The 15,980-nt window shown below is 34.2% G+C and overlaps 1 protein-coding gene across 2 annotated transcripts; it reads right to left on the minus strand.

The window, feature by feature from the left end:
• Positions 1–683: 683 nt before the first annotated feature.
• LOC127789272 (probable inactive receptor kinase At3g08680) lies at positions 684–6,274 on the minus strand. 2 transcript variants are annotated; one of them, XM_052318139.1, is made up of 4 exons: positions 5,821–6,274; positions 5,483–5,709; positions 2,186–3,670; positions 684–1,547 (listed from the first exon to the last, which is right to left on the minus strand). In XM_052318139.1, exons 3-4 carry the CDS (start codon positions 3,528–3,530, stop codon positions 910–912), a joined length of 1,983 nt encoding a protein of 660 aa, XP_052174099.1. In that variant the 5' UTR covers positions 3,531–3,670; positions 5,483–5,709; positions 5,821–6,274; the 3' UTR covers positions 684–909. The 2 variants fall into 2 exon arrangements, with proteins under 2 accessions (XP_052174099.1, XP_052174098.1); XM_052318138.1 differs by lacking the exon at positions 5,483–5,709.
• Positions 6,275–15,980: the final 9,706 nt, after the last annotated feature.

Consider the following 15,980-nt stretch of genomic DNA (forward strand, 5'->3'; position numbering starts at 1 on the left):
TATTATAATGAAGGACGAATTTTCATGAGAATGATAAAATTATTCTTTTATGACCAAATGACTCATAGGTTAAAATTGTGAAAATTTCGCTCCAGGCATAAATCAGCTGGTAAATAAAGAATTACTGGGATGTTGCTCTTTGAGTTCTTAGGTTCCGTGTTTAAGTCACGTCTAAAGAAAAAAACTCAGCAGGCAAGAGTTATTCTGAAAATTAAAAATTTGTGAGACTACCCTTACGTCAGCAGAGAGAGTCTAAGGATAAAAACTGGCTACTGAATTTTCTAATTTACATCTTCTGTTGGAATTATAGGGGCCGAGTAGCAGGGGATGTTCGTGATGGTGCATTAACAAAAATATATATATATATATGAAAATTTCTTAAAAAAAAAAAGCCAAAGTATGCGCAAATACGTCTCTTGTAGAGCGAAAAACATCATATATTATGTGTGGATGGCTTAATGAGAGAACAAGTCTACTTAAAAATAATTAAATTGTCTCTCTATTTAATTAAAAAATCAAAGTTTAAGTTAAGTTCTTTTAAAAAAAGAAAAAAAAAAAAAAAAGCACGTGTAAAGTTGCTTGCAAAGATATGCTACCTCCGAGGCAATAGAAGCATCATAACACGTTTGGGAGGGCATTTCCAAGGCAATAGAGAAGCATCCACAGTGATGAAAACAAGGTCTCAGACTCAGATCGATAAAATTAGTAACAGAAATAATAAAACCGAAGAGAAAACCAGGGAATAAATGCTCATTGAAATTGATACAAGAGGATGGAAACCAATTAAACTAAACATGGTTCGTTTCTGGAAAGAATTTGCAGCAGAATTTGGATACACGCCGCTGTAGGACAGGAGCTAAGAACTGTTCAATACTAACCTTAGAAGAAGTAGAGAGCAGCAGTTTGTTGTTACAGTAACCAAGATGTCGGAGGGGTTGGGCTTCTTGACTTGTTATCCTTTGACGACGGCCCGTTGTCGGTGTCAGATGGCCGGATGTCCTCAATCATCTTCACAACCTCCTCCATCTTAGGCCTCATCTCCGGCACCTTCTCAACGCAGGCCATTGCAATCTGGAGCATCTGCACCATCTCCTCTTCGATGTTCTGATACATCATCAGCTCAACGTCAAACACCTCGGCTGTCCACTCCTCTCGAACAACAGATTGAACCCATCTTGGGAGATCAACCACATCGTCATGGCCCGGTGACTGTGCCGGTGCTTTGCCTGTCAGTATCTCGAGGAGGAGAACACCGAAGCTATAAACGTCTGACTTTTGAGTGGACCTCTTGGTTTCAATCATCTCGGGGGCTCGGTAGCCTGCATTTCGAAGTGGGATAGTTGGCAGGCCCATGAGAGGAGTTAGGCCAAAATCAGAAATGCGGCAGCCACGGAGGTCTTGGGTAAGGAGGACATTGGAGGACTTGATGCTTCCGTGTGTGAATTTCGCGCCACCAGCAGAATGAATATGGGCAACACCCCTTGCAGCGCCGAGGCAAATCTTGAGTCTGGATTCCCAGTCGAGCGTTCTTCCAGTCTCCTTGTTTCCTGTAGTTATTGGAACACAAACATTTGGAAACAGGAGCAATTTGTTAGCAATTTAAATTTGCAGAGAGATTCAGGAACCAAGGGCTTCTATTTCTCCAATTCTAAAAGTCTTAGTTGCAATATGACTTGTCTGTATTCAACAGTAGAATCTATACCCGTGCCCTTGTATATCTTCCACTACAATGAATGAAAAACAATAATCCATCAATTATATATTGTTCATATAGCAACTAGCCACTACTTACCAGAATGTTAATGTGCTCAGTAATCACTATATACCTGAAGATTCCCGTATTCATTTTATGTATTTCAAGAGGAAATCCTCGTAACTAGGTGAAGTTCCTCAAATGCACATTTTATGAAGACATGGGCTCAAATTAGTTTAGGGCAAGCTCTTGCAGCAGCTGTAAGGTTACTTCTAATGGCAGACTATGTGTTTTGAGTTGTGGAAATAGCCTATTTGCAAAGCAAGGAGTCAATGCACAGTGGATGCTCTTTTATTGGTTCAAAATAGTTGGTTTATCAAATGGAGGTTTTAAAATGATTTAGAGTTCATTACATGTTTCATGGATAGCAGATCTACAACATGGGAATTAGGTAAAAGGACATAAAGAAAGAAAATGAAATCAGTAATATACCGTGCAATTGGGAGGATAAGCTCCCACCCCGCAAGTAGTCACACACCAGAAGCTTCTCATCCTTAGAGTAGAAATAAGCACGGAGAGGCATAACATTTGGGTGCCTTCCCACCCTTCCCACTGTCTCCATTTGTTGTTCAAATTCTCTTTTACCAACCACCACTTCCTTCAGTCTTTTTACAACTACCGTCGTTCCCTCTTCCAGAATAGCCTTATAAGTCGTTCCATAACTCCCTTTTCCCACAACTTCAGCAGAGGCTCTCAACAAATCCTCAAGATCAAAATTATAGGAACAGCCTTCAAAGAAAACCAACTTGTTCTTCTCAGCCACTTGCACCCCACTGCTAAAGTCCTCCCTAGGCTTGTCACTCCTTACACCACTGTGGGCCTTCCCTAGTTGCACGCCACTACCACTTCCACATTTCTTCTTTGAACAAAGTAGCAGTGTCATAAGAACAGCAAGAAACAGCACGGCAGAACTCCCAACTGCTATGGCAATAATAGCTCCCATAGTCAGTTTCTTCTTGGCTCTTTGTTTGTGGGGAGGGAATGTGGGTGAGATTGGCAAGTGATTTGGGGAAAGAGGTGGCGGAAAATAAGCTTGAGAAGGAGACGGTGGCAAGTAAGCTGGGGAAGGAGAGGGAGAGGGTGAGGGACTCATGGAGCACTGGTTTAGTGGTGATCCACATAACATAGAGTTTCCTTCAAAAGAGGAAACAGGAAATTTCTGGAGGGAAGATGGAATTGATCCGTTCAGGTGGTTGTAGCTCACGTTGAAATGATTAAGCCTTTGAGCATTGACAAGGGGAATGGGTCCGCTGAGGGAATTGTTCTGGAGATCTAATTCAGTTAGGTACGCCAAATTCTGAATTGAGTCTGGAATGTTGCCTGTAAAGGAATTGAAGGAGAGGTCCAGAAAGCTGAGTTTGGGGGAGAGTGAGGAAGGAATATCACCTGAGAAGTTATTCTGTTGTAGGTGTACAGATTGGAGGGAACGAAGGGAAAGAATATCAGATGGAAGACTACCATTGAGGAAGTTGGATCGGAGGCTAAGGATCGTGAGTTCATCAAGCTTCCCAAGAGTGTTGGCTGGAATGGGACCATATAATCCAACACCAGGGAGCCGGAGAGCAATTACTCGAGTGCCATTTGGGTCACATGACACTCCAACCCAAGAGGAGCATATTGGCGAACTGGATTTCCAGTTGATTTTTCGGCTATGTGGGACAACAGCAGCAAAATTTAGGAGGGCTTGTTTGTCAATATTGAGATCAGCAATGGTGCGTGAGACAAGAAAAAGGAATAAGAGCACAGTTAATGGTGCGGAAGAATTGTGTAGCTTCATGGACGATCTTCTGGCTTCTGTCTGGGAAGGGGATGATCATTAAGAGTCTAGTGTCAGCAATTCTTCTAGTTCTCCTGGTACAGCCATGTAACATTACTAATCATTTTTACCTTCCTCCTAGCACCATGGAACAATTGTAGCTGATCATACAACAAAAACAAAAAGGAGCAGTAAATACATATTACATCCGAAAGAAATGAATTCTTCTCCAATTTGCAGAAAGCTTGATTGAAATAGGTTAATGCTCCGTAGTTACATTATCCTCTCATGAAATCAGGAAGCAAATAGAATGCACTGGATGAAAAGAATGATTTTCTAAACAATGAAAGTTCTTTTTCTCCTTGATGCACTTCTATGTTGTATGCTAACAGTATAATTGGAATCATAACTGCCCAAGAGCTTTGTTCAAGAGAAACTAGGCATTATAGGATCAGAATCTGAAAATAAATAGAAAGTTAACTTAGAATTTTTACCAGTCAATTATGAAACAATAACAAGAAAGATGAAATAGCAGCAAAATTTGCTGCTGCCCTATATTTTCTCAACTACATAAATAACAATGCAAGAAAAAAACAACAGATGGCACCTGCCCTATCAACCTTAACTAGTAAAGGAAACTGAAGGTGATCGTGGTCTTAAAGTTTTCAATTGAAATGGAAAGCACAGAATAGCTAAAATTTGTGTTTCTATACCCAGGAAGAATGAATAAAATTGTCAGTGAACCCTACCATAACTGATAAGGTTGAATTATTCTGAATTTAAGTCATGAAAAGGGAGAAGGTAAAACTTTTTTGGGGGAAGGTTACTCACATTAAGCCTCCTTATGGCTCTTACTGTTTCTTCTGAATATTAACAAGTAATGGAGATTTGCTGGAAGATTTAGGATTACACAAATTACACTACTATAAATTTTGAGAAATCATAACCTGGCTCTCAAAACCTAAGGAAAAGAGCGAGCAATTTGTCCTACGCAATTATTTGTACCTTGCAGTCTCAGTTACTCTAATTTAACAGGCTGTCAATTCTTCAATACTTTTCCCATGCCATACGAATTCCACACAAAAGGAAAAAGGGAAGAAATATAGGAGAAGAAATGATCATCCATTTCTGAGTTAAAATTTGATATCTCCGGGCAGATATATAATGTGTGAAGTAATAATTGGCCTTGTTACTGAGCAAGATTTTTAACATAAACAGTTTCTTTTTCTTTGGTTACCTTGGCAAGTAAAACTTGACCCAATACAATATAAGCACTAAAAGGTATAGGCCATCAAAAATAAATAATTTCAAAAATTAAGGTTGTAAGAAAGGAAAGAAGAAGCCAAATGACGATCTCTCTCTCTCTGTGGTTGATGTGGGTAACGCTCTAGCATAATACTAGTTCTGTTTGTCATTGCTTAATCTGGAGATAGATTAAACCATGTAGCCAGAAAAATACAGAAATTCAATGATGCTCATAACTCTCCATTCATGGAACAGCCGCATTGTAGGCCTCTGAAACTAAACAAGAAATAAAGTGAAAAGGAAAAGAGAAGGGACATAAAGTAACTATAGGCTGAACAGAGTAGAAATATTAACTGGAGAATGACTTCACTGTTCAACTCAAACCCAATTACTGTACAATTTTGTCCCAAGTCTCGGCCACCAGTTATATTCGATTTCACTAATTTTGAAGACTTCTGCATCCTCTGGCCAATTTGTTGCTGAATTGATAAATATATTTGCACCACGAAGAATGTAGGGTTAAAAAGTTCCATACTGATTATTATTATCTATATTTAGTAACTTTTAGCTCTTCTTCATTCCTTCTTTTAAGAAAAAATCTCATCAGGTCCCAGAAATGCACCAGCGAAGTTTGAGCTCTCCTCTTCAAGTATTTGAATCTAAATTAATCGTGTTTAGGAGGGAGGAAATCCTTTGATTCACTAAAAAGGGGTGGCCAAAAACCATACCGCATTTTTGTTCATAGTTCCAATCCCTAGTCGTCGAAAAGTACAGTCAGCGAAAAACAATTGAATGTGTCAAAATCTGTCCAAGCTCAAACAAGTCAAGAACCGAGGTTTTCGTCGAATTCAGTTCAATTGAGACACTTATCGTCCTCGTTTAGCTCTAAGACCGACGCAGACGAAGACGTATTGTGGAGGCGAGCGAGAACTTCAACAAGACGCTCTGGAAATTACTAGAACCGACCAAACCAAATTAAAGAATGCAAATTGCCAACATACAGTTGAACAATAATATTTGTTATATATGTATGCATAAACAGAGAGAGAGAGAGAGAGAGAGAGACCTGGAGTAGTAACTCGCGACTGGAGGTAAAAACGACAGAGGTGTGGAAATCCGAAGCGAACTCAGAGAGAAAGCTCCGCAAACAGTAACTAATTGAAGCTCAGAGAGAGGGACGAAGCGGAGGCATATATATTTCCATTTTCCGCTCTAACCTCCAACGGCATTGTTCTCTGCTTCGGATTCAAAGGTGAAGAAGACTTTTATCATGAAATTCGTAACCAAAATTCCTCAGCTTCTTCGTCAAGCCAACGCCGCACGGAAAGACACAGATCTCGATGACTTTTCTCCCTCTGGGAGAGAGAACGAAGTTGTTAGGCTTCCGGCAAACCACATTCTGAAAAGAAAATCACCATTATCGAATCGTGAATTAATCTCAACTGCTCCACCAAGGTCGGTGAGAAAAATACAAACCATCAAGCTCTCTCTCTCTCTCAAATGAGTCTATTGCTCGTCTCATCTACCAGACCGCCATTGCCAAGTAGCCGAGAAAATATTGAATGTAATATAACATTCTGTTATTTTCTAATATCGTAATTTAATAATTATTATTTTGTCATGTCTAATTAAAATTTAAGAATAGAACGTATTATTTTATTAAAAAAAATATTATGTTACTCGTATTGGACAACATATCATTTGCCCGACGCGAGCAAACTCAAAGGGGTGCATGGGCCCCACCCTATCCTTTGCATGTCTATGTCGACACGGGTAACAAATCACCTCTGTATATTGTTATTAGGATAATTTACTTGTAAAGTTTCTCTTTTTGATTGTTATTTATATTTATTATTTAAAAATCTTATGTAATGATATTTTTAAATTCATGTGATTTAAATATATTTTTAAAAATAATTTTTTTTGCATAAATACCTTATTTAGTGACTTTTTGAAATTAACGAAAAGAATGTCTAACAAATAAAGTAAATTATGAGAATCTCTAAATATATTTTTAAACTATAGGGATTTTCATGCAAATAAACTAAATATAATAAGTTACTATTATTCTTTGCATATAAATTAAAGAGTTGATATATAAATATAATGTTTAAAAACAAAAATAAAATAAAATCTTATATGTACTTTTATGTGTCTACAAAACTATTACACTTAATTTTTCTTATTATAAGATATTAAGAGTTATTTTTATAAAAATTATAAATAAATTTTAAATATTGCGTGACGCATGATGCATATAAAAACATTTTAAGAAATGGCAATATATAAAAAAATCTTGAAAAGTATAAAGAGCAAATGAAAATCCTTAAAAGTTAAGGGGGTAAATGGAAAATTTTAAAAAATTGGGGGGACCGACATTGTTTTAAATAATTATTATTTTATTATATATATATATTTTGTTTAGTTTTTATTTAGATATATAAAAAATAAATGAAAAATGATAAATTAAGTGGGTTAGGCGATGGTCAAACTTGGTGAAGAAGGTGCAGCGTGCAAATTGGGAATATGGTTGACTAAGCTGTGGTGGTTAGGGTTTGTTGGCCTTTTACTTGTTTAAGACAATCAGCTTTGAGGCCCAAAAAAAAAAAAAAAATTATCTTCATTGAGTTTAAAGAGCAAATAAATTAGTGATATTATAACGAAAGTATCGAATCTATAAATTTCTTTAAGAATATCTCGCTTCAATTTTTTATCTTTTGCAATGTCTTTCTAGATAAGTTCTCATTATAAATAAATTATATTTTTAATATTAATTTTAATACAATATTTAAATTTTTAGTGTCTAATTTAAATATTAAAGTATTTATGCAAAAAATTTTCGTACCGCTTTTGATCGTTTTCTTTTTTCCTGAATCTAAATTGTTTAAGGAGGATGTTTCCAATTAATGAATTTATTGTTATGTTCAAGAAAAAATAAATTAACAAATTATCTCTATTCCTACTTTTACAGGTGGCTCTCTTTTTATTTTGTTCAATATTGAACTCGATCTCATGGATTAAATCCCAAATTTATAAGTTTAACAAAAATTGTGCTTTAAGAATATCTTAATTTAATTATTTATCTTTTGCAATACCCCTCAATAAATAGATGACCTCTCATTATAAAAAAATTACGTGATATTAATTTTAATACGATATTTAAGTTTTTAGTATTTAACTTAAAAATCAAAATATTTACACAAAAATTTCTCTACCCTTTCTGATCGTTCTTTTTTCTTATAAAATTCGATTAGTTTGACGATAACGTTCTCAATCGATAAATTCATTATTATATTCGAGCGAGAATAAATTATCTCTATTCTTATTTTTATGGGATGACCCTCACTTTCTTTTATTCAGTACTTTGCACTACTGGACTCAACCTCATGGATCAAATCTTAATTAAATTAAATTAAATAGCTTCCATTCTCCCTAATAACTAAGTTGATTCTAAATTTAAAATCATAAATTCAAACCCAATTAATTAAATTGAGTTACGAGTTGTATAGATACCCAAACTACTAAGAACACACACTACATTACATTAATTTAATTGATACCACCCACTTCAAATTTGGTTTGACATTTAATACTAAATGAGCAACAAGCAACTCCTCGTCTTTGCCCGGGCTTGAAACAAGCTCGAGCTCTTCACCTATTAACTCCACATCATTTGCATATATTATTTGTTTATTTTTGTGAATCACATGCTTGAAGGGTGGAAGTTGCGTGTTCAATGGGTCGTGAGGAGGAGTGTTGTTGGGTCCCCATTGACCCACTGATTGTAATATTATTTTGGTCTTTTCGGTAATCAAGTCACTAATTCTAATGTAATATATAGATCCCCAAGTAAAATCCAAGTTAGTTTAATCGTGAGCAGCCTGATCATGACATCAGGGCTACATCACAGCAGCATGCGCGTACCTTGCGATGCGTATCGTGCCAGTTAGTGAGTCATCCGTTCAGGTAGGCCCCGATGCCTATCACGTGCTCAGGGGATCTAGCCGCAGAGGAGGTTGCCGGAGGAGGAGCCCAGAATGCTCCAGTCAAGGAAGACACCGTCACAGCCATAAGTGCTATTTTGTTCACTCTCAGATCACTTTATTTTGGACATAAAAATATCATTTTGATCTCTTTTTTTTATCTATCACCTCGTTTCTCTCTCTTTTCTCCCATCGTCGACTTACTAACCACAACTAAGTCACCGCTACCTTGCCGACCCACCGCATCACCTTGTCGTTGTCTCGTCGCCACCAACCCACTGTCTCATCGACCTATCAGTGCCTCACCACTGTGCAACGGGAGGCAAGGCGACAATGGGTCAACAGAGAGAAAAAAAAAAAAAAAAGAGAGAAACAAGATGATAAGTAACAAGAGAGACCAAAATAAAATTTTTACTCTCAAGGTGAAGTCACCCGCCCAGAGTGAACAAAATTGCACTCGTCAACCATAACACACTTCTTTATAATCCCAAAAGATTGGTGAGCCTCAACTTCAAGGTAGGCATTGCAGGGGATGCGTACCATGGGTATAAAGCAAGCCTAGACCATAGTGGTCACCAATTTAATATATAATGACTCAGCTTAATGACAATTTGGATTGCCCCAAACATGAGTTCATAATGAAGGAGAAAGAAAAGGTGATGAGTGCCCAAAATTTACTAGGAAAGTTATTTTAATACTTAAAAAAATATAAGGACGAGGGTAAGACGAGAATACCAAATAAGAGCTTAAGGCTCTAAAGATTTAGTTATTTCTTTTTTACTGGGAGGGTTTCCTTTTAAAGGGGCGTTTGGTACAGGAGAAATTTTAAGATTGCTGGGAATGTTAGGTTAGGAATCTGTATTCCCATGTTTGGTACAACTTTCTTATAAAAAGAATACTGGGAAATAAGATTTCCAGAAATAATTTTTAAGAAACTTTCCCACAAAAAGATTTTCATGAAAGGGTTGGGAATCCAAATTTTTCATGGACTTGCGAATATTTTTAAGAACATTTCCAAAAATTATGAATCTTAAGAATTTAAAAACTTTTTTCATACCAAACGTCCCCTAAATGTCCTAGTTGGTGATGCCATCAAAGAATAGCCAAGCGAGTTCGTTCCTTAATCACAGAGGTTGTTAATTGGCCTAAGCTCTAGTGAGATATAGGAAAGCGATGATGGTGGCTCATCATGGATGATTGCTTTGGGGTTGTGATGCGTACCTAGGCTAGCTCGGTGGGGGCGTAAGTCACAAATGGGGGCATGTTTTGCCTTCCTCAAATCGGGGTGCCAATACTTGGTAGAGCCCCAAGTTATTGGACTACAATTGTGCTGCGACCCATAGCAGGCTCCACAATTGGTCTAGGATGACATGGCAACCTTGGAGATAACATCCACTTTTGGTGGTGTGGCTCGCAAGGATTGGATGTTAGCTTTCTTAGGCCTCACTAGGACTACCTAACTTCATTAGATCAATGCCGTTGAAACTTAAGAAGCCAAAAGGTTCACTTAAATTGCATGAAAATGAAAATAGAAAATATTTTTAATATGATACGAAAATGTAGAAATAATATTTAAAAAAAAAGAAATGAAAATGAGGGTCAAATGTAAATTTAAAAAATATAGAATTTTTTTGTAAATATAATTTTTAATATAAAAAATTATAAAAAATAATTCAAACATAAACAATATACCTAAGTGAAGGTTGCTTGTTTGTTACTAACTAAATCTACATTCACTCAAGTTGGAAACTCATAATTGAGATCTAACTTGGTCAAATAAAAAAGTAACATTGAAAAACCACCATAACTTAAAAATAGGAACCCTAAAATTTGATATAAGAAATAAGTAAATATTTCTTTAATCTAAATGAATTAATACAAATGTCCAATTAATATATATTACTTGATAAGATGTGACAGAATACAAGTTTTAACTATATAACTTGACAAGTAGGAATTAACTATATAACTTAACAAGTAGGATGCAAATGAGTTGCTCAATGCCCACCCATAGGCCAAACACTTAAGGGTTATTCAATTGAACTAATACTCAATTCGTTGACTTCAAATATTAGCCTATACCTTTTCAAATTTCTCAGAATCCATTTTAACTAAACTTTGGTTTACATAAATTAAAATGATTTGATTTTAATTTATACATACATACATGATACATACAGTTAAATACTTAGATGAACACACACACACAGGGGTTACTCAAAGGGAATGATGGTGGCGACCTCAGAGGGAACGACAACGATGACAGACAGAATGAATGATTGGTGGCGAGTGAATGACTGACGATAAGGCTTCGGGATATGTGCATGAGTGACCAAAACGACGACCTTTGGGATGTGTTTGTGAGTGACTAAGAGAGAGGTGATCTTCAATGAAAGAATGGCGACAAGAACCAGAAGTGAGGAAACGACGACGAGGAAGCACCCGGAGTAGTAAGCAATTCAGAAACAAAATGAAAGAAGAACTGAAAAAGAAGAAGAAAACTGAAAAAAAGAAAGGGAAAAAAGGGGCTTCGCCCTTCGGGATGCGTGCGTCAGTGACGCTTGAGCAACTGTTGTCGGAAACGCATTCTCAAGTAATTTATGTAAATTGTGAAACGACCCCAAAATGTTTCACAATTTACACACCATTTTTTAAATGGAAAACGATTCGGAAAAGCTAAAATAGCGTTTCCAAGCCATTTTCGTGCTTCAAAGGTTTTCATTTGTTGTCGCTTGCCAAGAACTAAGGCTTAATAAATGCATCTTTGATGCTTTTTCAAAAAAGTTAATCATGTCTGGATACAACTTTTTTATTATTTGACTTGCTTTTGTGATAGAACATGAGCTATTAACAATGGCCATTTCCATTTAAATGCACAAGAAGCCTTGTTCACCTTATTTTGGCTTTTACTCCTATTAGCCATTTCTGTGCAATTTGTTGAACTGTGAGATCCTATGACACACACCAAGAGGGGGGTGAATTGGTTATTTTAAAAATAGCTTGAAAACTTTGAAATCTTTTTCAAAACAAATAAAAGTATAATGAAATATTGATATGTGAAACAAGTGAGGAATGAATAGGTGTTTGACAATAAAAAGAATTTAAAGAACACAAGCACACAAGAACACCAAGATATATAGTGGTTCGGTTTAACACAAGTCTAATCCACTATTTTAGCTCCCCACTAAGAATTTTCCAAACAATCCACTAAAACCCCTTACTTTAAACCAAATAGGTCCTCTAGTACAAGACTAGGAATTACAACTTTCTACTTGTACAAATAGGCCCTCTAACTACACAAGCTAAAAAATATAAGAAATGTACAATATGAAAGAATCTAAGAGATGAATCTCTTACTTACAATGCCTCTTAAAATGATACAAAACTTGAAGTAAATAATTACAAGTGAATATCAAAGCCTTGAAGAGAGAAAATTAAAAAACGGTTAAGGTAAATACAGATAAGTATAAGATGTAAGCTCAAATCAATTTATTTGCCATCCATTAACCTCTTCATGATCTCCTTGATTTGTATTTATAAGCATCCCGAAAGTTTCAAGAGAAAACTAGCCGTTTGTGTCCGTTGGGATTTTAAAAATTAGCTGTTATGGCTTTCTATGAAAAGAGTTAGTCTACAAAAGACAATAAATAGTCGACAAATTTATAAACAAAACAAGACATAATCGACAGAAGAGATGAGATAATCGACAGAACAAAAATATGAAAAAAATATCTTCTAAAATACACACTGATAGTCGACAGATGCAAGGCATAGTCGACAAATGCATGGCACATAGTCGACAGATGCAAGACATAGTCAATTATTCTCTTAGAAAAACTTAACACTTAGTCGACAAATGCTACAAATTTGCCTTTAACTTCATTTTCCAATATTTTGAGATTTAATTGAAATTTAATACTTTATTTTTCTAATCTCCTAAATCAAAAACAACGCATCCACAAACATTTGAAATTGCTTAAAGCATCATTTAATTTGGAGTATTAAGATAATAAACATCATCAAAATACAATGATTTTTCATCATCAGATAATAAACATCATCAAAATACAATGATTTTTCATCATCAAAACTATATCAAAGGCAAAACATCACAATTTGTTTTACATATCTTTTCTGGACATTGTTTTTCATTTTAATAAGTGTTGTTTAAATGATTTTGAAATAAGTGATTTGAATTAAAGGTTTTGAACTTCAAGGTTTTGATCATAAACAATTATTGAAAATGGTTTTGAACGTGTTGAAATAAGTGTTTTGAAGTTAAGGTTTCGAACTTCAAACTTTTGGTCTTAAAGAAATCTTGAAAATGGTTTTGAACTTGTCTTTTAAATAAGTGAAAGCTTGTGGATTATAAAATATTGTCAAAATTCTTAAAAGGAAAATAAAGTAGCCCTACAATAAAGGAAATAACAACAAAAAGTAAATGAGGCACAAAATTTATAGTGGTTCGGCACTAACCCAACAATCCTGTTAGGGAATTATATCCACTAAATCCTCATACCAAAATTTGGTAGGTCCTCTAGTCTCAATGCTAGAAAATACAAAGCCTCTTATCAAAAATTGGTAGGCCCTTTAGCTTACAAGATAGGCAATTAGCTGCATTCTCACCCTGTAATTAAAACACAATAAAAAAAACACAGTAAAACTTTTATATATATATATATTTTATTTTGGTGAAAGGTTTATACTCATCAGTGTACGAGTACAGTTGTAGTCTAAATTTAAATTTATATTTTCTAGATGAGTCCAAGTTGTCCATTGAGAGATTTATTTATGGCAAAAGAAAAAAAAATGTCACATACACGCACATGCATTTAGATGAATTGGCAACAAGATTTTTTTATGGATTTTTAGATAACAGATACTAGGAAATAAAGTAAGGCAGAAGTTGAAATAAACGCTAAATGTGAGGATATGAAATTAGATAGCACTTGACTTAAGACAATTTCAGCACCAACCCGTTGATTCCCAATTTTTAGCAGACAAGATTAGCAACATTAATTTAATTTCAGATATGAGGGTTTGTTATTAAATGCAATTAGAGATGATGATAGTTCTAGTTTAAGCAATCCCCATACATGATATGCGAGATTCTAATTTAAGCAACTACCATAAATTCAATTGCAATTAATACACAAAATAACTAAATTAATCATCCGGGTTTGGGTATGATAGCGTTTCCAGTTCTAATAACTCTCATGTATAGCATGAAAACTCTAAGTTAGGCTTACGCTCCAATCCAAACCTAGTGATTTCTCAATAATTAATACACACTCATACTGAAATTTAAATTAATGTCACTCATTTAAAACGCAGCTTTCTTTGGGAATCATTGGCGTTAAACACTGTCATTGCCTTAACCTAAGATTGGATTTAGCTACTCATCTCCACTTAAAAGTTAATTGATAGGAATTTATATGACGTAATTTAAATAACAAAATTTAAATGACAGAAATTAAAATAGTAGAAATTAACCGGCCATTTAGGCAGTAGATAATAAAATGACAGGAATTAAAATTGGAGAAATTTAAAGATAGAAATTAACCGGTCATTTAGGTGGTGAATAATAAAGTAACAATAAATGACATAAGAATTCAAGAGAAGAAAGAAAGAAAGTAAGATCACAAGAGAAAACAATAGAGAAAATAAGAGAGAACAAAAGCAATTCTCAAAGAGAGAATTCTAAGAAAACAACTAAGATTTGATTCAAGAATAATAATCACACTTACAAGTGCAACCAAGTGAGCTATTTATAGCCCACAAGATGCAATACAAATCACATAATTTTAATTATTCAACTAGACATAATTATATCTAATAGGCACTCACACACTTAAAGTTAAATGGATTTTAGTTATAATGCACACTTATAGTTAAATGAATTTTAGCTAAAAAACATACATAATAAAGTACTCATAAAATAAATATTTAAAAATAAAAAAAATAAATTTCTACAATTGGGTTTTTTATCTTCATTAGGATAAAAAAAAATGCTTGGGTCTTCTCCAAATGATGTCTTCCATGGGTTGCTCAAGTTGGGCCTTAAACATGCGCTGGGCTTTAATTCTTCATGGGCTAGGTTTGAATTCTTTATTCTTCAATCCAATTTGAGTTTCCAAGCCCACCTTCTTATGCCTGCAAGCAAGTAATTGAGTGTTATTAATAAATTATATATTATAAATATATATGTATTATGCATGGCACATATATATTAGATTATATTATATATATATATTACATGCACGCATGTATTGACGTATATGTATTATATATATTTATATATGTATTATTATTATTTATTTTATTTTTAAATTTTACTTTAGAACTTTATTTCATTCATTTTTCAATTTAAACTTGCATATAACCATAAAATATATATTAATATCTAATTTAAGCCAATTTTAAGATAAAAAAAAGGGTATAATTATAACAAATTTTTTATAAAATTTAACCACTAATCAGCAGTACAATAATGAATTACAATTGGAATGAATCTAAGAGATAAATCTCTTAGTTACAATGAAGCTCAAAATACAAATTCAAAAACTTATAAGAGTTACAAAGATGTGCCTTTGAATGAAAATGAAAGGTTAAAATACTTGAATAGTAGAATCAAATACTTGAGCACATGCACTTGTTCATTAGCTTGTTCTCTTGTAGCTTTAATATCTATTTATCGCTTTTTGGTCATCCAAGCATTGATTAGCCGTTAATGGGACCGTTGAGCTACATTTAATACCTGAAAAACTAGTCGTTTTAAATTTTTAGAGAAAAAACTGTCGACAGACATTAAATTAGTTGACTGTTTCCATCAAAACATTTGAAATTTCAAATCGGCTTTTAAAAAACCTTTCAAAATTTTAGAAAGAATGTCAACTTATTTAAACAAACAGTTGATAGTTTTGAACAATAAGTCGACAATTTGAGGTAAAAGTTGACACTATACAGTCACTTTCAACAGATTTTGAACTTTCATAAATACAATGAAGAGTATGAAATTACTTGTCGATAGGTTTTTGGCCAAAGGCTAGAAATAGTTGATTATTTTCATAGAAAAGTTGACAATTTTGCTCATGTATTCATCTCAAAAGACTAAGACACAAAATGCTCAACAATTACCATAACATGGTTGACATTTTTACCTTGTACTTTTTAAAAAAAAAAAAAAAAGTGTATGATTTAAAATAATTTTCTTGAAATTTTATCATACACCAAGTTAATTGAT

The sequence above is a fragment of the Diospyros lotus genome, chromosome 13 (assembly GCF_014633365.1).
Source record: "Diospyros lotus cultivar Yz01 chromosome 13, ASM1463336v1, whole genome shotgun sequence".
In the NCBI taxonomy this organism is placed as follows: Eukaryota; Viridiplantae; Streptophyta; class Magnoliopsida; order Ericales; family Ebenaceae; genus Diospyros; species Diospyros lotus.